The 27,219-nt window shown below is 40.3% G+C and overlaps 1 protein-coding gene across 1 annotated transcript in view; it reads left to right on the top strand.

The window, feature by feature from the left end:
• The first annotated feature begins 5,862 nt into the window (after positions 1–5,862).
• Positions 5,863–27,219, top strand: part of ANKRD55 (ankyrin repeat domain 55) — a 44,235-nt gene continuing 22,878 nt past the window's right edge. The window contains exons 1-6 of the mRNA XM_031051647.2: positions 5,863–5,902; positions 12,025–12,147; positions 14,018–14,148; positions 16,226–16,335; positions 19,553–19,613; positions 23,103–23,231. Coding sequence (XP_030907507.2) covers positions 5,863–5,902; positions 12,025–12,147; positions 14,018–14,148; positions 16,226–16,335; positions 19,553–19,613; positions 23,103–23,231 — 594 coding nt within the window. The remainder of the gene's footprint in view (positions 5,903–12,024; positions 12,148–14,017; positions 14,149–16,225; positions 16,336–19,552; positions 19,614–23,102; positions 23,232–27,219) is intronic.

Genomic DNA, 27,219 nt, shown 5'->3' with positions numbered 1-27,219 from the left:
CCTTGCAAGCCTGAAGTAAAGCTCATAATCTGGGTTGAGATATCAACATGAGTCCCACATATGCAAAGAATGCAGGACTAAACCCTTCCTGCCACAATTAGCAGTTTGCATGTTACAGACACCTTTTTTTCTTTTTATCTCCTGTCTGGGGCTTTAGCATATCTTGCCAATGAAATGTAAAAACTGCTAATCAAAGACTTAACAGACACTTACCTTCAATCATCCCAAACACAAAAAACCCAGAAGTCATCAGCAAATTCACTCTATATTACACACCTCACTGTAATCACACTGAAGAGGCTCAGAGGAGCAGCTTTTGCAATATTATGTAGCTATTACATGAAACTGAAATTGTTAGAACAAACATGATACAAAGATATGGGTGTGGGATTTAATCTTGGTTTTGCCTCTGACTTCTGCATTAAGAGGCAGAGAAGAGATTCAAATAAGGTGTGTGCTTTCTTGGCTTGCTGCAAAAAAAACAATATGAAGTGTGGCTGGCTGCTATCAGTATATTGTAAGCATTAATGAGGAACAGAGGAGGCTTGCATGATAAAATAACCCTATAACAAATAAATAGATTTCTGTCTTTTCTACAACAAAAGCTGGATACTTTTTGCCTTTCATATAGCATGACAGTGCTCAGAGGCAGGGGATGAACAGTTTCGTTTTTAAGCAGTTTCTCCAAGAATTGACTTGTCATCCAAATTCACTGTTTTCTGTATACTTGTTCCTAGTTGGATCTGTTACACTGCCAGTACTGTGAGTCCCATTGCAGAGCCTAGACACAGCACGGTTATGCAGGTAGTGCTCCCACAGCTGCTGACATTCCCTCCCTAACCTGGTTTTGGGTGTCTAACAGGAAAACCTTTACAGCAAACACACAAAAGGAGAATAGTGCCAATACCTTTGAAAAGACACATCCACCAGGTATTATAACCCTGAACCCAGTACAAAGATGAGCTGACTTAACTGTCCCAGCAAGTCAGAGGCACAGGGTAAGGGACTACCAATGTGTACATCCCCACCCACTGGGGAAGAGGCAGCTGCCTTCTTCTGATTAAGGGCTGCAAGGGGTGACTTTCTCCCTTCTCCTTTTAAACATACAGAGACCAGTCAGTCTGTTTTGTCCTTCTGATCCATTGCTCTTGATAATGTTTTCAGCCCACCTATAATTTGCTATCTAACTTTCTTGTTTAAGATAGAACATTTTGGAGCCAAAGAAGTAAAAACATGTGTTAAGCTTTTCCTGTATTTTACCAATGCAAATTTAGTGTCACAAAGGTTTACAGCAAGGCTTTCAAAGTTTACCATTCATAGATGATTAGTCATGCTCTGTACTGTTATTCGATATCTGGAATGGCACTTCATTAATTTGCAGACATTCTTAATGCACTGCATAATGTCAGAGATTACCGGTTTCCCACAAATGAACTTTTCTTCCTCCACTTAAAAGGATTTACTAGAAAAACAATGCAAGCATCTCTACTTAAGGGCTGCTTCTGCTGGTTCAAAGAGCCAAGTGCTGATCCCATCCCACCATCTACTGGAACTCTGCAGAATCGCAGCACTGCACTTGAGATTGCTCTGCAGGACACTACCTGAAAAAGGCTGGAGACTAGGGCAGAGCTCTTGTCCTGCAGTTAGACAGACAGCTGCTGGTGAGGGCTATTTAGACCCTGCAGTTACCTGGCTAAGTGAACTTTTAATATGATCTGGAACAGACACCTTTTTGTCTCTTTGATATCTTGTGAAATAAACAATAATGGATTTTTAAAATAATAAAATAATGGAATAAAAAAAAAACAAATAATAAAAAAGCAAGGATTTGCACATAGGTTTCCCTTTACTAGTGTAATACCACAAATGTGTCATGCCCCAGCTCCCCGGTATCACACAGGGGTGTGTACACAGAACACTCACCTTGACTCTCCTGACTGAGCATGTACCCCCACTCACTCCATCGGCTTCTCCATATGCACATCTGGCTTGCCCACTCTGTCAGGGTCTTCAAACCAGCCTTACACTATACCAGAGCTACTGAACACAGCTTTAGACCTGAAAATATCATGAGAAAGTCTTTGGAGGATAACAAGCAAAGCTACAGTATGGCAAGGGTGATAAACTCAGCGTGAGACTTCCCACTCCTTCTGAAGCAGGCACAATTGATCTGAGAAAAAGTATGAATTCAGTTTAGTTAATTACAAACCACTTACCATCTGGGAAAACAGTACCTGTAAAACCAGTTGCTGTTTAACTGCCCTGCTCCAGTTACAGAATGGACTCTCAGGTGTTATTGGCTTGCTACTAAAATTGTCTCACAGATGCTAGGGATGTCCCAGTAAATCGTACCATGGGAGATGCCCTGACCCTGTTGAAGTTAAGGACAAAAATAATATCGACTTAGCAGAGGAGATATTTGGCTTTATGAAGAAACACATCCTCACTTTGTCTTGAATTTCATGTGGGAAGCTCTAAGGTGTGACTGTAACTTTATTCTCTCAAGTCACTCTTATTTGCTGAGATTTCAACATAGATTTTGTCCATTTAGGTGTGCCTGAATCAGTCCTCACCAGAGAGCACAGCTGAATCCTGCTAGCTAGGGCTCTGACTTCCCCACACCTCTGAGCTTGGTACTAGCACTCCCAGTGCAGAGGATGGAGCTCCAAGTCCAGTCAGGAGTTAGTCTATACATAGCATGGTACTTTAAATACTTTATAATCGAGTTGTTATTACTGGATTTAACTGGGAACAAAAAGTGAAAGGTGATGGTGTCTCTGTTCATTTTGACTCCCATTCACTAGATGACATGCCTTACCAGGCAATACCGAGGCTTACGACACATCCGTGAAGAAAGCAGGGAAACGATCAGCTGCTGCAGCTGCGGGCCTGCCGCGCTGGCTGCTGGCAGTGCTCCTTACAGACGGGGGCACTGCTGCTCCAGGCGCTCTGCGAAGGCACAGCATCCTTCCTGCGAAGCTCTGGCTGTGCCAGGGTGAAAATGCATGCAGAACCCTTGCCCACATGCGCTGTCTTCTGCAAGGGCAGCAGAAGAGAAGACGCGTAAGCTGGCAATGGTGGCAATGTGGTACAGAGCGGGTGCTGTCTGCCAGCTGTAAGCACTCAGTAAGATCTCTCAGTCTCTGCGACGTCAGCCTGCTCTGCACCCCCATAAATAACATTTACATAGCATTTGAGTACATGTTTTGCCCATTCTCTGTCATCTCACCACAACTTTTGCATTCACCTAATGAAACAACAGTTAGAAAGAGGAGAGTCAACTACCTGACATACAGTCAAATGCCAATGCACTTGCAAATGTGGGCAAACAAACAAAAACACAAAGAAAAACACTGTTTCTGATACTTGCTTTTTGTCATTTTTCTATACCAGGGCTTTCTTCCACTAAACACAACCCCCCAAAAAACAGCTACTGCTGACAGCATTAAAATTCAGGAGCACTTTGCTTAAATTAAAGAATTATGTAAATTAACAAATTAAAGCTATCATATTTGTCTACTTTAACGGATTAGAGCTGTCATCATGATCTACCTCTTTTGTGGGTTGGTTGTCCATAGCCAGGGTTATTTTCATAGCCACTCAGCACAGGACATCCTGACGAATTTGGAGACATCTCCTTCAACTCTTCTAAAGAAGAATTAAGAAGATAGTTCCAGAAAAGTCAGTGACTCAAGTCCAGCTCCTAAATCTTGGAGTTTCTGGCAACCTCCGAGCTTTGATATGTTCACCGTAGCTCAGACACACAGCTGTGTTCACATGATGCTCATACCTACATTGGGGAAAGCCATTTTGTTCAAGCACTGGCGTTGCTTTTTTTCTGATGGGTGTAGAGGACAGAAGTTGCTGACCCTCAAACACATTTTGTCTTCATGGGCTGTGGACACTTATCTCAGAAGAGGTGCCTATCTTTCCCATAGCTGAAGACAGGCTAAGGCCTTGGCATATGCACACAGTGCCATAATGACTATTCTGTCCCATTTGTGACCCATGAGGAGTCAGCTGAGTACCTGAGTACCTGGCTGTTTCTCCCCAAAATTACCTGGCCTCATACCTTCAATGCACCTTATACCCAGGCAAATGCACTGCAAGAGTAATCTCCAAAGCCCATTGCTTCCATCTCAGGATCAGAATGGAAGGACAAAGACACAATAATAATAAATGGGCAGGTTAAACTGTGAGCATTTAATTGAGCAGACTGGGTAGATACAGTTGGAGCTGACCATCTCCATAAGTAATACTCTGTTCACAGATTGGACTTGCCACATAGTGGATCCCTTCTTAATATAAAACAGGCCTGAGGTGAGCCATAGCACAAACCAGTCAGCAGCAGGGAAAAGAAATGGAGCCAGTCTCTGGCTCCAGTCCCACCACATGCCTCTCCGCAGTTAAGGACACTTGAGCAGCTCACACCACCACATCTTTGAGAATTTCAGCTGTGGTCTGTCATTTGAAGCTGTTGAGGCTGTGTTCCTTCCTGAACCTACTATCTATTCCCAAACACATCATTTAGATTAAGGTTCAGCAGCAGATGCTTGGGATGTGAATCAGCTGCAGATACAACTCCTACAGTGTCCAAATGTACTTTATATGCCTAACATCTGTTGTAGTCATGGGAATTGGTCAAAACACCAGTACAGAATAAACACAGTGAATAAAGCCTAGGGTCTTCTTATGCTGACCAAACCTCAGGTTAGCTTTAGTATAGGTCCTTTTTGTACTTTGAGGTTCAAAAGTGCCTTGCCTTTTCTAATTTTCGTATATTTGTTTGCATTATTCTACAGTAGTTATGTGTTTCTTCCAGTTCGTCAGTGCTAGGCAAGATTGTTCTATCCCTCCCATCTACCAACCCCAAGCCACTGCTGGTGACCCGCTGCTCCAGGTGAATTCCAAGTCAGCCCATTTATTGTTATTTTTCTCACAGAGATAACCCAGCTAAAAGCAAAGCTCACAAGAGTCCCCGTCCTTCCATCCCCCCAGCCCTTTGCAGTACAGAGTCTGAGTCCCAACTTAAGGAGGCAGGGGCCCAGTCAAAAAAAATAGGATGGAGTTGTTGGTCTACTGTTGGTTTGGCAAACACTAGGTTTGGAGCATCCACTGTGAACTATTATACCTATTGCACTCTGTTGTTGGAGCTATCACTATGCACTTCAGCCATGGTAATGTGTTCTCAGTTATTATCCCTTCATGAGACGTTGTACTTTAACTATAACTGGATGGTACTAAACTAAGGTAGAAGGGGCTTGTTAATTTCTGTTCTCTGTGTGGGAGTTAATCAGGAAATGGGTAATCTCTGAAAACATCAATTCACAAGCCTTCCTCAGGCACATGCTGACAGCACAGTGCTACAGACAGCCTGCCCACAGGGCTGTCGGTGAATGGAGCACATGCCACTTGGCTGGCACAGCCAGGATGTCTGCATCCAACCTGCGCTGGCAGCTCTGCACATGCTCTGTCTGACAGCCTAGTCCCACTCACCCTCTGAGGCTTGTTTTCTACGGGCAGTGCTCTGCTGCTGAGGCTGGATAGCTGCAGCATCTCTCAGAGCCGCTCATAGGCAGTTTCACTCACTGAAGCTAAGACGTTTTTCAGAAGCTCAGTTAAGCTTCCAGGGATCTCATTTGAAGAGGGTGCCTAGCAAACAGAACACAGCATTCCCATTAGAATAGTGATAATGTCCTTGCTTTGACAACAATCTTCAGCGGTAAAGCAAGTTCAATTCTCTCACAAGAAGACTGGCGACAGCTATCGTTGCATTATTTACTGTTATATATGGGATTCTTCCCTGAAAACCCTGGAGATGTCATTTGTGTGGTCTGGTTGTAAATAATGAGATAGACCACAATGGATTTCAGTACTTCATCAGTGTTTGATCAGCACAGAGGTAAGTCACCTGCTACTAATTTCAAAATCTTACAGTCCTCCCATGCCTCCCATCAAATGCACCAGGATTACTTGACAGAATTAATAACAATGATTTTTAGAAAAGATTATGTCTCACCAGAGATTTATTTTGGTTACATGTGAAGGAATTTCTTTATTCAGATTTAGACATGGGTATTTCAGCCTATTGCTACAGTATTTTCTTTTTAAATATTTTTTTTTCCAGCAGAATAGTAAGAGCATTAAATTACTTTTCTGCTTAGCATCAAGAGATGTATGTATAAATTCATATTAGGTATTGGTCCTCATGTATATGGAGATATATATAAAAAAAAAGGAAATATTAGCAAATAGAGCAGTTTAAAATGGAGTAAAAATTAATAAAAAATATTTTCCTAAGTTTGCTAGTTTGTATACGTTGAAAGGGCTAGATGCTGTCAAGTGATCAGCTTTGCTTCAGGAAATCTTAGCTCTATAGGTAAGTATTGCTGCAATTGTGAACTTAAATTATTTTTAAAATCCCCAACATGAAGATTTTCTACATGGTAAGGTTGCTATGGAAATACGAATGTCTCTTTGTTTTCTGTTTTTTTAAGTTAAATGTTTGAATTTCATGTCATTGCTTGCCAGTGCAAGCTTTTGTGTCTTACGGCTTAATCTACTCAGAGGAACGTAGTGGCAGTCCTTTTATGTTCCCAAAGCAGGTAGCTGTCATTGCTTGTTTACATGTGTTCCAACAAATCTCTCTTTAAGTCAGCTTGCCAAAATGATTTGTTTGCAGGGGCTACAGTTTCTCTTGCATACCTGCAAAGTGCCTGAGCTGATATGGATGCTTGCCTACAGTTGTACTTTTGAGCTTGCCTATGCCTCTTTGGTGTACCCAGAGTAAACACACTCCATGTACAGCAGTGGGCTTAAAGCTGCCTTTCAGCCACAGTAGTACTCAAAGCCTGAAGCAAGTCTTGAGAGCAGAACCCCCACCCCGACCAGACAGGGAGCAGTGGGAAGCCATCCAGCAAAACTGAGTGACAAAAGACAAAAAATCCTACCAGCAAGGATAAAGGAAGAAAGGAAGTACAACAGGAGAAGGGGGATCTGTACTGAAGGAATAGAAACAGGTGCCCCAAGGTCATGTGTGAATCACGTATGGAGCATTTTCCCAAACAGGACAGAGGTGTGGGGCTGACTGAGCTGCTGCAGCTCCAAACAACCATTCTAAAACTCTCTGTCTTCATGCCCCATGAATATGCTCTGTGCCATACATTGACACTGCAGTGCTCAGATTGGGAAGGGAGAGGGGAAACCCTGCACAGTCAGTGCTACGGGGGTGGCTGCCAGGGAGCCAGTGGCAGTGATGCTGGGAATGAGGCTGGAATGTGATCAGGGCTGGGGAATGAGAAGTCAAGTCTCCAGATGTATGAGGGGCAGAAAGCAGTGCAGGAGACCACTGACCTTAACCACCATACATGGGTAGAAGTAAGAGAGTTAGGAGGCAACATATGCCTGTACTACTCTTGCTACTGATCAGCAACCTTATCTCCTGCCAGGCCACTCTCCATACTGACCTATCCTTATTCCTGTCCAGCATCATCTCCAGGTCCATCTTACAGTCCTCTCATAGCACCTCCACAGCAAAAGAGTCCCCTCCAGTTAAATTCGTCATCACCACCATGCCAGGGATGCTGGCTCATTAAATGATTTGTGACTTACTGTTTGCCTTCCCTGACAGCTGTGCTGTGTGGGAGGTGGATGGAGAGCAAGAGCAGGCATCATGCAGTAATGGGACAGTGAAACCACTGGTTATCATGCAAAGAAAGTGCTATTCAAAATATACAGCTTGTGGTGGATTTTATCTGAACAGCATGTTAGTGTCTCAGCACATTACTGGTTCAAGCAGGCACAATTTTTTTAGTAAGGAGAAAGGGAGTATCTTTCATTGGAATGATTTATAACAGTGAAAGAATACACATGAATGAATGATCATCATTCAAACACATCAGATCAATCTGTTGGTCCAGTAAAGTAATTCAATCCTTCCTACAAACCTCTCTTCACCCCAAATATCAGAAAACTATCCTAGTTACAGATCAAATGAACAGCATCCTGGGCTTGAAAAGCATACTGTCACTTTACAACACTTCCTATGGTACAGCTCATTAATGTAATACCTACCAGTATTAACAGCAGAGCAAGTTATAGTTCTCAAAAACTGCACTTACCCACATTCTGCTGACCCTTGGTACCAACATGCTGAAATCAAATAAACTGAATAGTACTGTGTGCTACTGATGAGCTCTGGGAAATCACATAAGGCATTTGGCTACTGGTGGAAAGAAGAAGGCTTATAGGAAAGAGGGGAGTAAATAATATACACCGATATTTCTCCTTTGCAACGAACATAAATTACACTGTATTCTGGCCTTCTGTTTTCCAAACCTGTTTTAGCAAGGTCTAAATCAATCATTGTCAAGACCATGTAAAATAAGCTACAGCAAATTCCAATGCAGGAGAAAGCACACACTTACCTACCTCCAATGTGCGCTTTGTAAAACAGCACATCAGCCAACACAGCAAATAGTATAAAGCATGCATTCATCACAGGAGAGTCTGAGGAGAATTAATTTCACAAGCAGTGTAATTTCATTGCTCTGAATCCTGTGATAATTCTGCTTGTATCTTTATATAAACCCTTTCCTAACCAAAATTACTTTGCCTTAAAGGAATCATGTACTTTCAAAATACTGCACTTCATTTCAGATAAATCAGCTTTTAAGATTGATTCTTTCTGGGGATTGTGGCTACAAAAGCCGTCACAAACTGTATGTCATTTGGTCTCTTCACTAAGATTCTTCCAGATCTTTCTATGCCACTGTTGTTCTAGCCTGCAGTTTCTCTCTATCCTTGCTCCATACATGGGCTCTCAGTCGGACCTTCTGCCTTCCTGAAACTGACAGCTTCCTTTTACCAGTAGCACAACGATTTTTCAAAATAAAATATGAATGTATCTGAGATGGCACCAGTATTCACTGGCATTTACAGAACTGCAAGACAATAAATTAAGTAATGCTAACACATTTGAGAATGGAGAGTCAGGCATTCTGCTATTCACAATCCCTTTATCCCACCTAGTGCTGATGCCCCAGTCACAGCTGAGTTCCCTAGCAGGTTAAGTGCTTGGTACCTCACTGTCGCCTTCTGCAGAACACCCATTCTGTATGCCCAGGGATGTGTCTGCAAAATTAAATAGCCTACAAGCTTTGTGTCTATGCCACCTTATTCCTTGTTGGGGTAAACTGCAGGAAGATGAAGCAGGAGAAATTACATCCTGGTATTTCCTACTCCCTGCCATCTGAAGCATCAGAATACCACACATCTATCTTCCTCCTCACCTCCTATGCAAAGCCACAAAGGTCATGTTCAAGACACCCCACTTGAAATCATGTCACCCTATAGAAATTGAATTAGTGTCAGTCTGCTTTATGTCAGATGCACAATGTGGGTGATCATCAAGTCCTCCTGGCCCAGTCTCCTCACCAGCAGGGTGACAGCCTGGTTCCTCTGACTTTTCTAGCTCTGACAGCTAGGATTCACAGCTAGGGAAGTCTGAATCTTGGATGTGGTTTCATACCACTGCAGCTTAACAGGAGTGGAGCGCACGATCTGTGAGCGCAGGCCTGGGGAAAGCTTCGTTCATTCATCCATTTATTTAGTTTTGCTTCTTCTCCTCATAGAGCAGGATAGTTGCTCTGGGGAAAGCAGATGCAGCCCAGCACAAGCAAAGGCACAGGGAAGAAGGTGTTTTGGTTTTAGTTAGATGAGAAGGGGTAGAAGGAGTCAGGGAACCACATGCAGTTTTGTGCCCATGTTCTCATCTTCCCACCATCCTGCCCTCTGGGTAAGCACATGCTCTGCTTGGGGGATGGAGAGTTTCTTTTTGTGGGTGAATTGCTCCCTCCTGACTCACAGCAGGAAGATTTAACAGTACTTACAAGGCTAAACAGCAAAAAATATGAAATTTACATGTGTAATGCATGAAACGAAGTGAGGGTCCCTTTGATCCACTGTGTATCTCTGTATAACAGTTTCTTTCCCAGTGCCAGCAGCCTCTTCTCTGTACCATTCCCATATAACAAGCACCACATGCAGCTCTGAGAAGAGCTTATGCTGGTGCTTGTGGCTGGCAAGTGTATCTCCAGAGGCTGGTCAAAAGGAGCAGCACCAGTGATGAACCTCTGCCTTGTCTCCTTGCCTTCCACCAAGCCCATACTACACCCCTCTTTGAGTAAGGGACTAACTCAGACCTGAGCTTGTTATTAACACGTCTTTGCTGAGTTTGCTGATTGTGAGAGCAGTCTGCAGATATGGCATGATAAGGAAATCTGATTAATGGGCCCCGTGGTAAAATCAATTCTTTTTTTTGTACCCTAGTCACTGATGATGACTCTTGAGAGGCAATGACTCTAGTCTCTTCTGATAACCCAAGCACACAGGTCAAAGCTTCTGAGCCAAATGAAAAGTTCTCGCAGTGATAGACTGCCCAGTAGAATAAAAAACAAGTTAACATTTTTAATTTACAAACCTTACCGAAAGTGTTATTTAAAAGATAACTAGAAGAAAGAAAGGAAATCAAATTTTCTTCAGTTGAGAGATGATAGAGAGGGGATCTGTGTGCTGGTGAAGACAGATTTAACATCAGCTCTCAAGTTTTCCCAAGCCCACAATAAGAGCTCTGGCTCTGACAGAGTAACCTTTCCCAGGGTAAGGGCTGATTGTGTTTCCATGGAAGCCAAGTTTTGAAGTCGAGAGTGATTATTGCATCCTGGGGAGAAGGTCACATGTGGGGAATTGCACAGGGCTGTAAACCCCAGTGTGGAGCTCAGACAGGTGCATCTGTGGCAACACCTGGTCACAATGTGAATTGTGTGGCTAATACTTTAAAGTTATCTTTAGAAACCTTTTATCATTCAAATATATATATATGTTTATATATATGAAAATACAATATTTTATTATGAAAAAGACTTTATTAACTTTTCAAATTCTCTTTAAACCATCTCCCATTTTTCTGTATAGTTACGCTATCTCCAGAAGACATGACAGTAAGGGTAAGCCACCAGTCATTTGCTCTGTCGTTCCTTTGATTAGCTCTCTGGTGTGATTTAGGCATTAGTTTCACTTTCTCCTACTTACAAGGCAGTTCAGTGGCTGGAATAATGCTATAGTCTGTAGCTCAGCCACAATGAAGAACACAGCTCACTGCAGCTGTTCTTATTGATTTGATAGAGATCACAAACTCTAAAATTAAATGTGAGACTGAGGCTGATAAAAAAAAACATAGCTAGAGCATTTTACCATTAAGACAGATCTGCCCCTACACCAAAAAAGTCAGCTCTTTTGACTCCTGGAGTTAACAGGTTTACAATCCACTTGAAGCCAAAGGAGGTGTAAGCATGTTGGACATGGGATGATCAGTCTCTAAGGAATTTACAAGCAAAAAAAGACAGAATCATCACATTAATCTCTCTAGAAACAAAATTCTGAGGAGTATCTATGAACAGGTCCTGCAAGGCATCTGCTTTAGATAATACCTCATACTATTACTGCCAAACAAAATAAACCTCTCCCGGGCTCCAACTAATATTCCACCATTCTTTTCTGTAGGAACTGTTAGTACAAACCATTGCTGCCAGAAGTTCACCCTCCTGAGAAGTGAATCCCCCTGGACACTGCAGGGAAAGGAAGTGAAAAGCCTTAGTCTTCTGACTGGTGCAAGGATAACACTGAAACTGATATCAACTGTGTCCTGATTTCATCCTATCTCATAAAAGTATAACAGCAATATTATGAGCTAGTTCAGCTATTCCTTTGTTGTTTCACAAGTTATGTTACATCATAGTTAGGAGAAATGGAAAACTTCCAGAAGTTTTCTTATATCCTCTCACTGTCAATGTCTGACAGTTTTTGGAAGAAGTTATGATGAAAAGCAAGTTTCGATGACTAACAAAAACCACAGGGCTGTTTAGATACACTTTGTTCCACCTCGAGTTATTCAGTCATAAATTTTCACTGTTAATCATTTGTACTTGCTCTCTGCTTACTCATGGACATACTCCTCCCCTGCAGGTGATGCAGCAGAAGAGGGGGACTTGTCTCTGGTATACCAAGCAGCAGCTAGTGGTGATGTGAGCACACTAACTGCAGTGATTCGAGAAGATCCTTCCATCCTGGAGTCCTGCGACAGTGAGGGTAAATGAAGTCTGAGATTGTTCTCATGGGATTAGTTGCTTCAGCTTGCAATGAAATTTTCCATATTTTTTTTATCCATTCTTCTGTTCAGCAAATTATATTTAGTAGCAGAATATGGGAAATTTGAGTTATTCTTTGGAACATCCACTGAAAATGATTAGTTTGGATAATTCTTTCCCTTTAATTGTAAGATTTTTTTGTTATATGGATACAAATACATTGTTGTGCTATAATGGGACAGTACTTTACCATTATTCTATTTTATCTTCTTTAGGCAGATGACAAGAAACTGTTGTCATTTCATGGAAGGAAAAGGAACATTATTTTATCAAATCAAAGTCTGCACAATGCTAGAGCAGGGAATTTCACCCTTTTGCATTTGTGAAGTGTATGCAGACACAGTTTGAATGATTTTGTCATGTAACTGTTTAAATTACAAACTCAAAGGGTTGAGTGTACAGAGTGCAATTTAAATAATCTGTTTTATCTGCAAGACTGTGCTCCTTTTTCTTTGTGTTCAGGAAACTATTTAATGTTAATACAAAGTGCTGTCCATTGCTTAGGTTTTACATGCCTCTATTCCCCAGTTGAATTAGAGCCACAGATTTCTGGATGCTTCTCCCAAAGAAGACCTTGTTTATTCAAAGTATTTTTTTACTGCAGTTTCTTTTAAAGGGTCCGTATGAGCATTATCTATTTTAATCTTTACCAGCTTTTACCAAGTTACCAATTTTTCCTACACTTTAAGCCAGACATCCTATTATCTTTAAACACCTATTGGATCAGCAGGAAAAATACTTAATCAAGCTAAAATGCTCCCAGTCCAGACCCTTAACAGGAGAGGGACTAGGTATGAAGGGCTGTGGGCAGAGAGGGACTGATCAGCAAATGGAAGTATTTCAGCTCCAGGAGAAACTTGTTTACTTCGTTGCACATACAGATGTAACTAAACACCAGTCTTGCAAGACAAATGTATGGCTCACATTCTGCACATATGGCAGAGTCTGCATAACCTCAGGTTGGGTAGTACACGTTTGCTCAACAGTCTTACTGAATGCAGTAAGGATAATTGTTCTTCAATTGTGCCTGAAGTTTCTAGTAGTTTTACAGCTTTCAAAATCCATGTTTATTCCCAGCTTATTAATTTCAAATAGTTTTGTCAGATTCTGAAGGAAAATCTCTTGATGTTATTCAGTAGTTAATAGAATAAAAGGAATATATAAAGGAATATTCCACAATAAAGTGGAAGCAATTGAAAGATAATATTTCATTATTAAATTTGAGTATTAGGCTTGAATGTAGATTTCAGAGTTTTTTCCACGCAGAAATTGTTGCAGAATATTAAAAAAGTTCTCACGACAACACAAAAAAAATATTCTAGAGCAAGCACAGCCTTTAAAATAAGTTGCTATCTACCTAGAGTGTCAATTCACATACATACACCTTTGCACAGGACAGGGCTTGATTTCATAAGTCTTTTGAATACATAGAGACAGGATGAAGCTGGGGTTTGTGAAAATTAGCCAAGCACCATCTGGCTACTAGTCACTCTGAAGAATATCAGCCTCCAAAACGGTATACAAAACCAACAGTTCATTGGAAGCTTGTCAACAGAAAAACACTTTTCCCTCCAGAAGCAGAGTTAATGAGGCAAGGCTTTTGCTAATGAAGTCATGCTCTTTTTAAAACCAGTGGTCAGTAACTGGCATAGCAGTTACTTCCTGCCTACAAAAAGCTGAGTACAACTGTTGGAACAGTTGTCAGCGAAAGGATTTGTTACTTTGCCAGTACTAACATTAGCAAATAAGAAAATAGCTTATGGCTTTGACAAAATAAAAATTGTAAAAGAACATTTGACTTTCTTCTCCAGGTTGCACACCTTTGCTGCATGCTGTGTCAGGACGCCAGGTTGATACAGTGAAGCTTCTGTTGAAGATGGGAGCCAATATTAATACTCAAGATGCTTGTGGACGTACCAGTTTATGTCTGGCAACCTATCTGGTACCAAAGCTTGGGGGAGAAGTATGGAAAGATAGATGGAGTAAAGGGAGTAAATGTGCAGAACAAATAAGATTTCTGCTTATGCTACAGAAAGAAAACAAGTGCAAAATATTTAGTTATAGACAAGAGTGAAATTGTAAACTTTACTATAATGCAAAGCTGATGATTATTGGAAAAGAATCAGGACTCCTGTCAGAGTGTCCTTTCTCTTTCATGTTGTAAAATTAGTGCATGGTATGGGGATCTCACTAGGTCCAGGGTCCTCCATGTGGTTTCAAGAAAGCCACTTTCTTCTGTTGCAGTTGCTGTTGTGCTTGCTTCTGTTGCAGTGGAAAGTCCACTCTTGTTCTTAATATGCAGATTAACTTCTCCCCTCCCACTGTCAGCATCAGATATTTAAGCTCCAGAAAGAGCACTTCTATCTCAAAATCTGTTTTTTAGCAGGCATGTTTTACTGTGCACCACATGAGCCAGAGCATTGGTGGACCTTGGATGGTGAAGTTAAGAATTTGAGTTCAATGTGGTGCAGGCACCAGTGCAGATGCTAAGATCGTAAGCAATCCAGCCCCTGAGTCAACCCACATGCAGGTGACAATGGGGCAGCCATCCCATTTTGAAGTTTGGGAAGGGAGATGTGGTGATCTCTGAAGTACACAAGGATGATCCTCTTGTCTTTAGTCTTCTACTCCTTGCTGGAGGTAATTCAGAAGTCAGAGAAAGGATGGGAACCAGGTTAGTTGGGCAAAGGGCTGCCATTATTAGTTGGACAGAAAGGAGGAAGGAATGTTCACCTATGGTGCATAGTATGAGTTATGGCTGGATGAGAGCCAGTTCATTTAAACAGATACCATGGCAGCCTAATTAAACTACTTCCCTTGCTATGGAAACAACTAGCTTCTTCCTGCAAGTTCAGGGCAAAAACAATCCTTCTGCTCAGCTATGCAATATTAGGCCAGAAAATAAGTATAGAAAATTGCAAAACAGGCAGTCGCATTGAGTGCAAGGAGGATGCCCTATTTTCTTGAGAATAAACATTTCCTCTGCCAGACATTTTTAAAAAATCCCATAATTAGTGTCATGCTCCTTTTTTCCTTCCTCTTTTCCCAGAGGGAAAAAAATATTCTTTGGGAAAAAAAAAAAGAAGAAGAAATGACTGGAAAAGATTTAAACCACCCAGGCCTTGAAATTTCCATTTCTGTTTCTGTGATGGTTATAATCAGAGGTCTAGGGAGCATTTGGCTGTGATGTCTGTGCAGGGAGCTGAATTCAGCAGAGCTCCACAGTCACAATCACATGCAGAATTTGGTGGCCTTGTACTTCCATCAGCAGCTACAACAGGGCTGTTCTGATTCCATTATTCCACATCTCTTCCCTATAAATGCTGGCAATGCCAATCTGATATAGCTCATACAGGAGGGAATGGTCTTTATTGATTGCTTGCAGAGGTTTGAAAAAAACAAACTCATGCTTGATTTCCTTGGGATTTAAGTATACACTGAAAGATTTATGCCGTTGCAACCAGGTTGTTTACTTGCTTTTTTGCTGAATTGATCAATAGAAGGTTTTAGGCCAAGCACTGATTAATCCCATCTGTTTTGGTGCCGTTTTCAGTCTAACGTTGTCACTAGTTCAAACTTTTGCAACAGTGTTTATAAGACATACTCTAAGGCTTTTTACTATTGATTTGCCATTCCTGCTAAAATCTCATCAAGGAAATAAGATTAAGTGCTCATATTTCCTGTTTAATCTAGCATAATTAAATCCACATGCAGGAATATGTGTAGCATTTCCTAGTGATCCTGCAATTAACAGATTTTAACCATTGTTTACTCAGTCAGTATTTGCCCCAGCCTCAGAAAAACCAAAATGCAGTGTAAAGAAAACACCTTATCACAGAAATGAATGGCTGAGATAGTATGAGATTTGTGCTCCAAAGGGAAACTGCTCTCAGTGCTGAGACCAGTTCCTCTGCTGGCAGGAGCAGCTATAGTAACACCCAGATGCCAGAAGCACCAAAGAAAGATCTGTCCTGATGCATTTCAGCTTCCTCGTTGACATGCTGTGATTTCTTTTTTAGGGCTGGCTGGAAGGCTGTATCAGCCTGATCAGAAATGGTGCTAAGCAGAACATACCTGACAAAAATGGGAGGTTGCCACTGCATGCTGCTACTGCAGAGCCTGACGTGAGGTATGTCCCAGGCTCCAACAGCATTTGCTGGTTGAATTTCAACAGGTAGTCACCAGCACAAGCTACCCAGCCTAAAGGGGAGCCCCAGTCAGGAAGGTTAGCTGTTACACTTGTGTCTTGCTCCCTCCTTTAGTGGCTATTATGAAGGGCAGAGAGAAGGAAAAGCACTGTACACTACTCGTGTAGCAGACATATATGGTCAAGGTGAGGAGCCTGGTTTAAGATCAAAGTAGCGGGGGGGGGGGGGGGAAATATAACAGAGGTTGCAACCCTGGGTTTCCCTTCTGCCATCTCCCCACAAGAAATATTACAAGATATTACTCCTTCTCTGAGTAGCATGGCAAATGTGAGGGAAGTTCTTCACATGATAACCTCTCTGAGAGCCCTGACTGTAAAGGGGGTGTTAGGTTTGGTGGGCTGCCTCATTTTAAGCTACTTTTGCTGAGCGTGGAATAACAACTACAGAGTGTCTTCACAAGAAGTCTTAGGAACTTCTTTGTCTCATTCCAGTCTGTGATGATAGGAAGGTCAAAAAAAAAAAAAGAAATAAAAAAAATTATTTGTACATTTGAATAAATTCATTTAGAAAAAGCTTCCACAAGTAAATCATGTCTGGAGGTATAAGATGACATTAGAGACAGGTATAACACTCAGTATACATGAAATTTTCATGTGACGTAATCAATGAGACTACAGTTTTGCTGCTGTCACCCCATCAGACCAGCTCAGACCTCTGCTGATCTTGCTCTCTAGCCTTTCTAACAGCGTTATCAATTTTTCACATTATCATTGCTTTTCATGCATCACTTGGAAAGAATAGCAGAAGTACGGGTCACTGTAATTAAACCAAGCCTACACAGAAAGAAGACAATGTTTGTAAAATACTGCACAAGCTGCTATTTGAAAGGGAACAGTAAATTACAGTAATTTAACAACAATTTAACAGCAGCACACAGGGTTCCCTGAATGATTTTCTCATTCTCCAATGGGTACAGGCAGACCTTTATTCTGCACAGGAATTTACCAGTTACATGATTCTGTTTCCTGTGTCTTCTCACTGAGCTTGCACCAGACCCAGAAGACATGCCTGGAGCACTGAGAGGCTTTTCCACCACAGTCATTGTCACTCTCTTGAAACCAAAGCTGCTGCCAAATGGCATAGGCAGTGGCCAGCTATAAAATGCTTTTCAGCTGAGTTTGAAAGCTTGATCAGCCATTTTATGTGTTGTTTTGGTAATTGACTTACCTGCTTCAGCATGTTCTACAGAGCCTAAGAGGAAAGGTAAACAGAGAATCCATTCCTGGTCTATGCCTTTTAGAGCAGATATCACAGAAACTTCAACTGCATGGTGGAATATCTACATATTGTAGTGGTAGCACTTATGTTCCCATAATCTCTGAGGATATAAGTGACCCAAAGTTTGTTGTTGATAGAGATTTTACCCTAAAAGAATGAGATTTTCTTCACATCACTGGTTTTACTGATGATATCTGGGGTTAAACAGAACCATGAATCAGATTATAAAACTGTGTGATAAATGGATTTTACCAGAATATTATGGTTATCCAACTTCTTTGCTGCTCACTAGTTCCTTTTTACCAAGACCTGTATTTCTGAGGCTCTGAGTCATTGTGCCAAATGACCACAAAATGTGTCTTCCATTTTATAGATTTTTACCAAGCTCATCACAGCAATTCTAAAATACCATCCTTTCCAGAGTTCCTATAGTGTGACTCCATTATGCCATTAGCTGTATGATTCAGAAAAGGATGTGTAACACCTCTTTTCTACAAGTATTTGTATCCATATATGAATGGATTTGAAGTCCTAGCAAAACACTGGCATCTGAACAGTCTTCACCCTTTAGGCATATTCTCGTTAGGAAAATATTCAATTTGGACTTCTGGCACCTGAAGATGATGTTACCAATCACCAAGACTTTCACCTCAGAATTACTCAAATCATCCCTAAGGAACCGCAAATGTCTTTATTTTGAATAAATTAGATTATCTAGTTGTCATTAATGGGGAGGGAAAAAACATGCTTGACTTGATCTGATCCACACACCTGAGCACAGCTCTATACAGAAAACATACTGGAAGATGTTGAAGATTGTCCTGATGAAAAGCAGCACAAGATTTTTATTCTGCCTCTTATAGCATGTTAATAATGCATGCTTGTACACATTTATCTGGGCATTGTCTGTACATTTGTCAGAGTTTCATTCTTGACACTTCATCATCTTTTAATTTCCTTGAAACAGCATGTCTTTAAACATGCTCATATTTTGAAGGTTTGTAGCAAATTTACACCTTCAGATGAGACACTGATTTGCAGTACAGTCTTACCTAGGAATCCATGGAGGATCTATCTTCACATTTGCCAGAATCGTAAGAACTGTACATCCACGTTAGGATCTATGCTATTTGGTTTTGTTATAGCCTGTGACAGGATGGCCCTTTACCATGATCCAAACACTTATAAAACAAAGCCACCTTCACCAAACCTATAGTGATTTTAGAACATCTTCATAGGGATGAAAGGAAAAGAAAAAATCCATGCAGTGTTAAAAGTATTATTGCACTTGAATAATATTTCATTAAACTATTTTATTGTAACTGTTCTCTCCACCGGTCAGGAGTGTTTGTGGTCTACTATTCTATAAAATGTGAACTGATTCACTGCTATATTTTATATCATAACAATGTCCTATCCCAGCACACAAACTGCAAGTCCTTCTACTATATTATTGGTTTGTGTGTATAAATATATAGTATGCATGTACACACACACAAACTTGTACACAGCATCACATTAGTCCAGGAGTTAAGGAGAGTGAAATATCCTCTTAGAAACTGGTCATTAGCATTTCTCTTTGTTTAAAACTTCATAAAATAGTATGACAATGAATTGCTAAGCTACCAAAAATTGCACACATGTATAGTATTACACACTCTGATTCCAGTCTGGCAATCAGCACAAGAATTCTTCCTAGGGGATCTGCTTTTAATTCCCAGCATTAAACTTCCATTGTTACAGTAAGCCATAAAATCCTATTGTCTTTTCTAATATGACAAAGCACAGACCTAAGATTCTGACCTATGCTTACCACTAATACTGATTTTTCTTGAAATTGCATGTTTCGTTTCTCAAAAAAATGTAATTTTCAGGTTTAGTCGGGACAACTGCACACTGATTATGTCATTGCTTCCACAGGCTTCTGAACGTGCTTCTGCAGAAGTCAAATCTTCATGAAATTAATCATCAGGACAATGAGGTGAGTGAGCTTTCTGCTAAAAGTCACAGTCTCAGGCTCTGGGGGCATACAATTCAAGCTGCTCAGAAAAAGTCCACTGTAGTATCAATTTTACAATGAACCTATGCACTAGACAAAAATTTCCAGAATGCTTTTGCTGAACTCAGCAAAGCATTATGTCATTTTTCTTACTATATATGATTCACCATTAGGTTAATATACCTTCTCCATACACTGCCAACTATGAGGTACATTGAATCAGTCTCTTAACTCAATTTGGCAAGATGTTAATTGCTTTTGATTTTTCTGAAGTTAGACACTGGACTAAATAGTCACCTTTACCAGTCATCCTCATTAAACTACTGTTATTAGCAAAAATATTGGCAAACTGGCATTATACAGAACAGTCATGGAGATAAAAAAAATATAGTGTCTTCTGATCTTTAAAAAACTACGTCCTGTATATATATAAATATATATATATATACATACATATATAGTATTCTTAGAGGAGTGTTAACTTCCCAAATGTTTTCTTCTCCAAATAGAGAAGCCAAAACAAGAGACAGACCCTGGATGTTTATTCATGTGTTTCTCTTCACTCTAACAATTGCCCAAGGACGTACCTCTTCTCCACTGTGCCAGAGCTGCCACAGAGGTGTTAACTGATCCCCTTTCCGTGAACTTCCTTATTCAGTGGATGGTTTGCTGACACTGCTCACAGCCTAAACCAGATGTATGCTTTGTCTTGGTATAGAATTATGTTGCTAATGAATTGCATGGAACTGTGGATCATAATTTCAAGCTGTAATCTTTTGCTGTAATGCACAGCTACATGCAATCTGGAACTTTTAGTCTATCCCATCTCACTGTCATTTGGCACTGAGAAGATATTTGTCCGAGTGTGAGTACTAAGCCCCGAACATTCAATTTTTCTGGAAGATATGGATCCTCACAAATTATTTCAGCTAACAGAACTGTTCTTTTGGCATAAAACACATCAGTGTTCCCATCTTACACTTGAGAAAAACACCCTAATGAATGCATGAATGCATAAACAATAAGAAATACATCTGGAGGTTTCATAGTTTTCACAACTGCAGCTTTCTGTGGGTTTACTTATGAGGCCTGTGAGATAACAATGTGAAGAAACATCCACTGAATAAGCTTCAAATCTGGGCAAAACAAGTGCCACACTTTATTTCCCACAGCTATTTCTTCAGTTTTCTCCTTTTATGTCCACTATTATTTACAAATGTTTGTTTGGCTGTCTCACCTTTAATATAGTATTTTGCTAGATCTTCAGCTTTGGCAGTTCTGATATCACTCTCATACTTCCTCTCACCAACAGTAACCTATCTACAGATGCCAGTCAAGGGTGGTATCACCATGCACAGATGGATGGGTGCAGGCTAGACAGCCATTGCCCACTGCAGCAGGTGCACACATGTGAGATGCTGCTACAACCAGCTCAATGTTCTTTGCTCAGATGGGTGCTCCAAAAGAACACATGGAATATATGAATTCTTAGAAAAGAAACAGAAAACAAAACAGGAAGCAGCATTATGCTTGAATGTCAACTGGAGGAGTAATCTGAAAAAAAGAATAGGAGAACAAAAATTAACAGAAAAAGCCTAGAAAGATGGCAGTAGTTTTAGATTAGCTTCCTTTCACGGGCAGGCTAACAACTAGAACAAAAGGACAAAAATAAGATTTTCACCTTGGCAGCTATGCCTGAGGGATTATATAAATCCACAGCATAATAAACTTCATGGGCAAGTTTGAAAGGTAATTATTATTTACTGTTTTTTTTGCATCTAAATTGATGGGGACACCTACAGAAATTATCCAGCAGCAGTTTAAAAAAAAAAATAATAATTACATTTTACTCTTTGCATCTTTAGCCTGTGGAGGTCTGGATTTCATAGGAAGTCTTCAGTCTGATTACCAAATTTTAGGTGACTGTATGTCAAGCCCTGTTTCTTAGAATTCCTCCATAAGCATCTGCTGCTGCCCTCCCTGAGCTGTGTTCCTGGACTAGGGAGAACTTTGATCCCCACTCACAGTTCTCACACTCCTATGTTACAGGTGACTGTTGGTTCCACAGTAGAAACAGAGAAAGTTGATTTTTCAAGGCTATTTTGTCTGTGTCAATAGATGAGAGGATGACAGAAAGCTGGCTTGGTACACTGTAGCTTCTTCTCTTTCACTGATTTTTCCTGCTCTCCTAGACTAGGGGTGAGGACCTATTTCCTAGCTGGAAATAACTTAAGTGAAGCCTCACTTCACAGCACTCAGATACTGAGTGTCCCTCAACAGTAGTAAGTCTCTTCTGTCAAAACCTTGGTCCACTGATGTCAGGTGCAGATCTCCTACTAATTTCAGTTAGGGTTGGATTTTACCCACATTTTTTGTTTTACAAATTCTAGCCCTAACTAAAACCAAAACTGCTCTTATTCAACTGCTCTATTTTGTCAGTGCCTATACTTAAGACATCTGGAGACTTGAAAAGCCCTCTGAGATACCTGATGAGTGAGAGAAATTACTGCCAGGGCATTCAAGCTTTTAGTTAGAAAATCACTTCTAAGAACTTCCAGTATTAATGCACAGATAAACTGTCTGCACCAACATCTTATAGCTTGTACATTGTTGCCAATTGGCTTTATGGGTTCCTATGTCAAGTTTTAATTTAATGCTCCACTCCACATTTTTTGCTTTTTATAATTTCTGAAACCAGACAAAACCCTCAAAATGCATTTTCCCTGACAAGAGACAGTAAAAGAACTATCCTGTCCAAAGCAATATGCTACCACACCTGAACAACAGTAGCAGTTTTTAAGAAACACATCTAAAAAGTAACTTTATACAAAGAATCTTTAATATTATGGATATAAAGTGTATACATGTGTGTAACAGTGGTGATGACAGTGCAAATGCATGCCATGAGTTCTCTGATCTACCAAGACTGAACACAGCTAGGATGGGTTGAAAATGCAGGTCAATAGCTGCTTTGTATTCTCCCTAAACAATAAACATATAAAGTTTATATTGTGACTTTTTTGTTGACATTTTTTAGTGCCAGCTACAATACTAGACTATAATATTTACTTTGGATCCAAGATAAGACCTAAACAAAACACCACACTGTGTCATGTCTAACACCAGTCTAAAATGGGCTTTTCTGACAGGACACAAAATGAGCAGTAAGGAACTACCCCACAGCTGTCATGGTCCTGACCATGCATTATTTAGAATAGGCTACAGTCATGTACAAAAAAGCACATTCATATTTGTATCCATGTTCTCTAATAACTTCAAAAAGCTTGATTCCCCCTTGTGACTGCACTAATTCAGAAGCTGTTACTAATTATTCCAAATCAAGAGCAAGAGGGAAGAGTCTATCAGTCCCAAACGGTTTCAGAACTGTCTAGCTTATCTAGAGACTTGAGGAGAGACTTGAGGGTCCTATTGAGTGACAATAATTTCCTCTTTTGGGTTTGTGGCTTTCAGGGAATGACTTCACTCCACTGGGCTGCTTTCCACAACAGGCCCCAGCACACCCAGACTCTGCTGCACAGGGGAGCAGACCTCACTCTGGTGGACAAAGACCTCAAAACAGCTCTGCACTGGGCAGTACAGGTGAGCCATGGCCATGGTTTCACCAGGCAGTTGCTTGAGCTGAGCTGGCTATTGGGATGTCTGAAATACTTCAAAGAAATTATTTTGGCTGTGAAATCAGGAAAAGTGATGAGAGGAATGCTTACTAAAACCGCAGCATTTTGCCAGTGGGCACAGATCAAGGATCTGACAACTTTGTTGGAGCGTAAGGCATACTTAAAACAGGCTTAGCTCTGTTGCCGTGTACAAAGTTATCATTTATCTCAATGAGAGCACATGTATGCCTCATGTTGAACTCACGCTTAAATTCTTTCACCAAATCACGGTTGCAGAAATCAGCAGCTCAAATGCTCTTGCCCAGGGCCTTTAGGAATAAAATAATGTAAACACAAGTTAAAATGTATTTTAACAGCTATAGTTGCAGAATAATTAGCTGAAGGGTTGAGGCCCTGCTTTTCTGGAGATTAAGGCAGACAAGGAAGCAAACACATTTCCTGTTGAACTGTATGTTTCTATCTTCTATGCAAAAAAAATAAAAGTCAAATTGCTAAAAATTACTCAGGCAATAATTAGAAAAAAAAAAACAACAAAACACACAGGGTTTAATGTGGCATTAAATACTGTACTATGCAATTGGTAGTAAGTGGCATAAAATATAGCCAAATTTACTAAGTTATTCTTAAACTTTACTGCAAAAAACTTCCCAGATGAAATTATATAAATATGTTTTTACTTGCTCACTTGCCATAGCAAGTTCCGGTATCAATGTTCAAAACACCTGCGCAACAGATAACCAGAAATAGAACTTGCATAAAAATCCAGTAACATTTTCCTACAATCACTAAATATTTGCATCCTTACCTTCTGGTCTAAGTTCGCTTGTCTTAAAAAAATATGTCAACAAAGAAATTTAAAAGCTCTGAACTGCCACATGCTATATTTGTAAATGAGCAAGGACACCTAGAACAAATAATCTGTTTCCTTCAGCCATGACCTCACACAGATGGTTCTTGTACAATAGGCTCAGCTTTTGTTTTTCTTGAGCAGAGGTATATTTTGGCCTCTGCAACTGGTATTGTTTCAACATTAGTTTTGTTATTCTTTGACCCCAATCAGTCTGAAACTCAGCTATATCCCCTGTTATTTTGCCTTAGGAGACTAAATGCATCTACTCTAAAACCTGTTCTTCATTTTTACTAGGCATACTACACTGCAGGCTGCTTCCAGAGGGAAATCTCTGAAACTCATGCAAGCTCCTACAGGCTATGCAGTGGTCTGGATCAGAGTACTGGGAATAAGCTTTCTGTCAGACAGAAAGACAATAGGGAATCTCCTTCCTATCATAACCTTCAGAGTTCCTCTCATACCTTAATCTTTCCCTGATTCTGTATTTTGTAAACCTCATTAATGTAATTCCAGGATTAACTCCCACTTCCATTTTTTCTGTCACAAATATGCAGAATAACTCTTGAGAAAGGGGGAAATGAAAACCTCACAAAACCCACTTGGACTAAGATGGAGGCATATCACAATTTCCTTTTCTTTCTCCCCATAAGTTACTCCCAGAAATCAGAGGAAATAATGTTTTTCTTGACAGATGTCTCCTATGAAGCCTTATACATTGCTTCTTCCATCCACATACTTCTCCATATTCTAGGCCCAAAAGGGATAGTTGAAATACCAGAGCATGGAATAGATCCATTATCATTTCTTCTACTCAGGCTTGGCCAAGAAAAATTATATTCAGATAATGCTCTCTGTTGCCCTATTAGACCCAGGAGAAATAGACACCATGGACAGGCATGACTTTCTCTTCTATAACAGAGAGCAGAACAGCAGCTCTGCTAGGTGGGATATTGTTTTGTCTAATGGTCTCCTCTGTGACTGCTGGAAAGGGGGGATTTTTGCTTTAAGAACTGTATTAATATCTTCAGGGCACAAGAGGCTCACATTGCTCAGGCAGTACCAGCTGCAGGAGCTGTTTTTGGCTGAATAGGGCCCTGTGTTAAATTTCATTTTTAAAAATACATCAAGGGGAAGACCAGGCACTGAAACTTGTTGCAGGAAAGAGGCAGTTTGTGCACACTGGGCTGAAACACAGAGCAGGACCACATAAAATCTCCTGGCTGCCATTCGAAACCAGATTCTCAGGCATGTTTCATGTAAAATTATTGTTCCACAATGGCTATTTCAAAGACCATATGTTTGGCACTTGGTCTTCCATCAGACAAATGGTGGCTGTGAAGGTCCAGCCACATAACTAGACAGATCTTGCCTGCACCAAAGTCTGCTCTATTAAAAAGCTTGAACATCCTGTCACTCAAGTTCACACCTTCAGTGCAAATGTGTTATAGCAGTGTCACCATTCTGGTTTGGAGTGAGAATATCTCGTGTCACACATGCAATATTTTTAAGAGCTGGTGCAGACAGGACTATATCAGAAGTGTTTCAGGAGGCATTTATCTCATTTCATTTCAACCAGCAATAATTTCTGCAATGAAAAGGAAAACCACTTTTGTAACAAAAAAAAAAAAAAAGTTCACTGATATTGCAACAAAGTTTAAAGCCATTCTAGCAGATCTAGATAATGGTGTAATTGAAATCCTAGTCGAATGTAGTACGTACTACCTGGTATACACTGCCATACATACTACTGTATCATAATAAAATTAGTAGTACCTTCGAAATAGCTTGAGAAGCTTGGGCATCTTTCTGCATTGCCTTGCCAGTTGTAATAATTTTTACCAGAAATTTCTTTGTCTCCTTTTTAAAACTCTGTTTCCCAAAGTCATATGATTACATTAAAATATCAGCTTTCATTTAAAGAATAAACAAAAAATCATTTAAAAAGTTCTTCACAAGTGAAGGAATGCAAACTCTTCAGGATAAAAAAAGGTAACTAGAAAGAAGGTATTAAAAACAATATTTTGCCATGCAAAACTGCGCTGATGATTTTTTAATAGGTTGATTTGGACTGTAAAGTTTTAAAAAATGACGAGCCTGCATGTTTGCTCCACAGCAACAACGCAGTTATTTCAGTACCCTGTTTCCTAAGAGGAAAACAAAATACTTGTATATCTTAAACACATTGTAAAAGAAAAGTGTAGGCAATAATTCATTTGTGTTTGACTGAGCAAGCGTGGCACGCTCTGTAATGATTTGGGAGGTGAAAGCATGCTTAAATGTCAGGGTCTCTAGGAACAAACCTCTTCATTGATGCTGGGCACCTCAAAGACACAGCTGGCCACACAGCCAAGACAGAGGAAGGGACAGGGAAGGCAGAAGTGCCTCAGAACCGAGGTCTTTTTGAGGGATCTGTGTGCTTTCTGCCCAGCACCCTGTTTTTTTTCTGAGGGCAGCCTACAGTGGAAGGATTCAGAAGAACTTCCAAAAACATCATTAAATTTAGTGGGCGTTTCTCCATGTGACATATTTGTTGTTCAGTTGGGCCAGAAAAAGTGTATTTGCTAGACACTGTTCACAGTCTGGTTGGTTTCAGGCAGATTTCTTTTTCTGCAAAACTGTGCTTGTTTTCTCCTTGTTTCATGCAGTTTTCTCAAAATAGCTAGAAAGAAAGAGTAGTGATTTCTTTATTTATGTCACTAAACTTTAAAGACGATTTTGACTGTTAGCAAACAAATGACAAATAGGTTCTATGTGCATTTGTCAAGCATACCCTTAAGAAATCCCTTTGTTGTATAAATATTGTCACTCCAGCAAAGGTACAGCTGTCATTCCTTGCATAGCAGCAAGGCTCTATAGAGTGAGCTGTCAAGTTGCAAAACAAGGAGGAAGAGAGTTTGCAAATAGCTTTGAGTAAGAAATAAAATTGCTCCAGTACCATCAGAAGCTTCTTCTAAAAAGTGCACTAAACTTTTGTGACAATGTCAGCAATAGCAAAATGAATGTGTTTTAGCCTTGAGCCTGACACCAAGGATAACTATCACAGGACAGCCTGTGTCCCTACCAACCAATCAAGCTAAGCTCTTATTCTCTAAAACAGGATGGT

Source organism: Melopsittacus undulatus, chromosome Z (assembly GCF_012275295.1).
Source record: "Melopsittacus undulatus isolate bMelUnd1 chromosome Z, bMelUnd1.mat.Z, whole genome shotgun sequence".
Classification (NCBI taxonomy): Eukaryota; Metazoa; Chordata; class Aves; order Psittaciformes; family Psittaculidae; genus Melopsittacus; species Melopsittacus undulatus.
The sequence above is the reverse complement of the archived record's forward strand: the minus strand, read 5'-3'. Positions and strand labels throughout refer to the sequence as shown.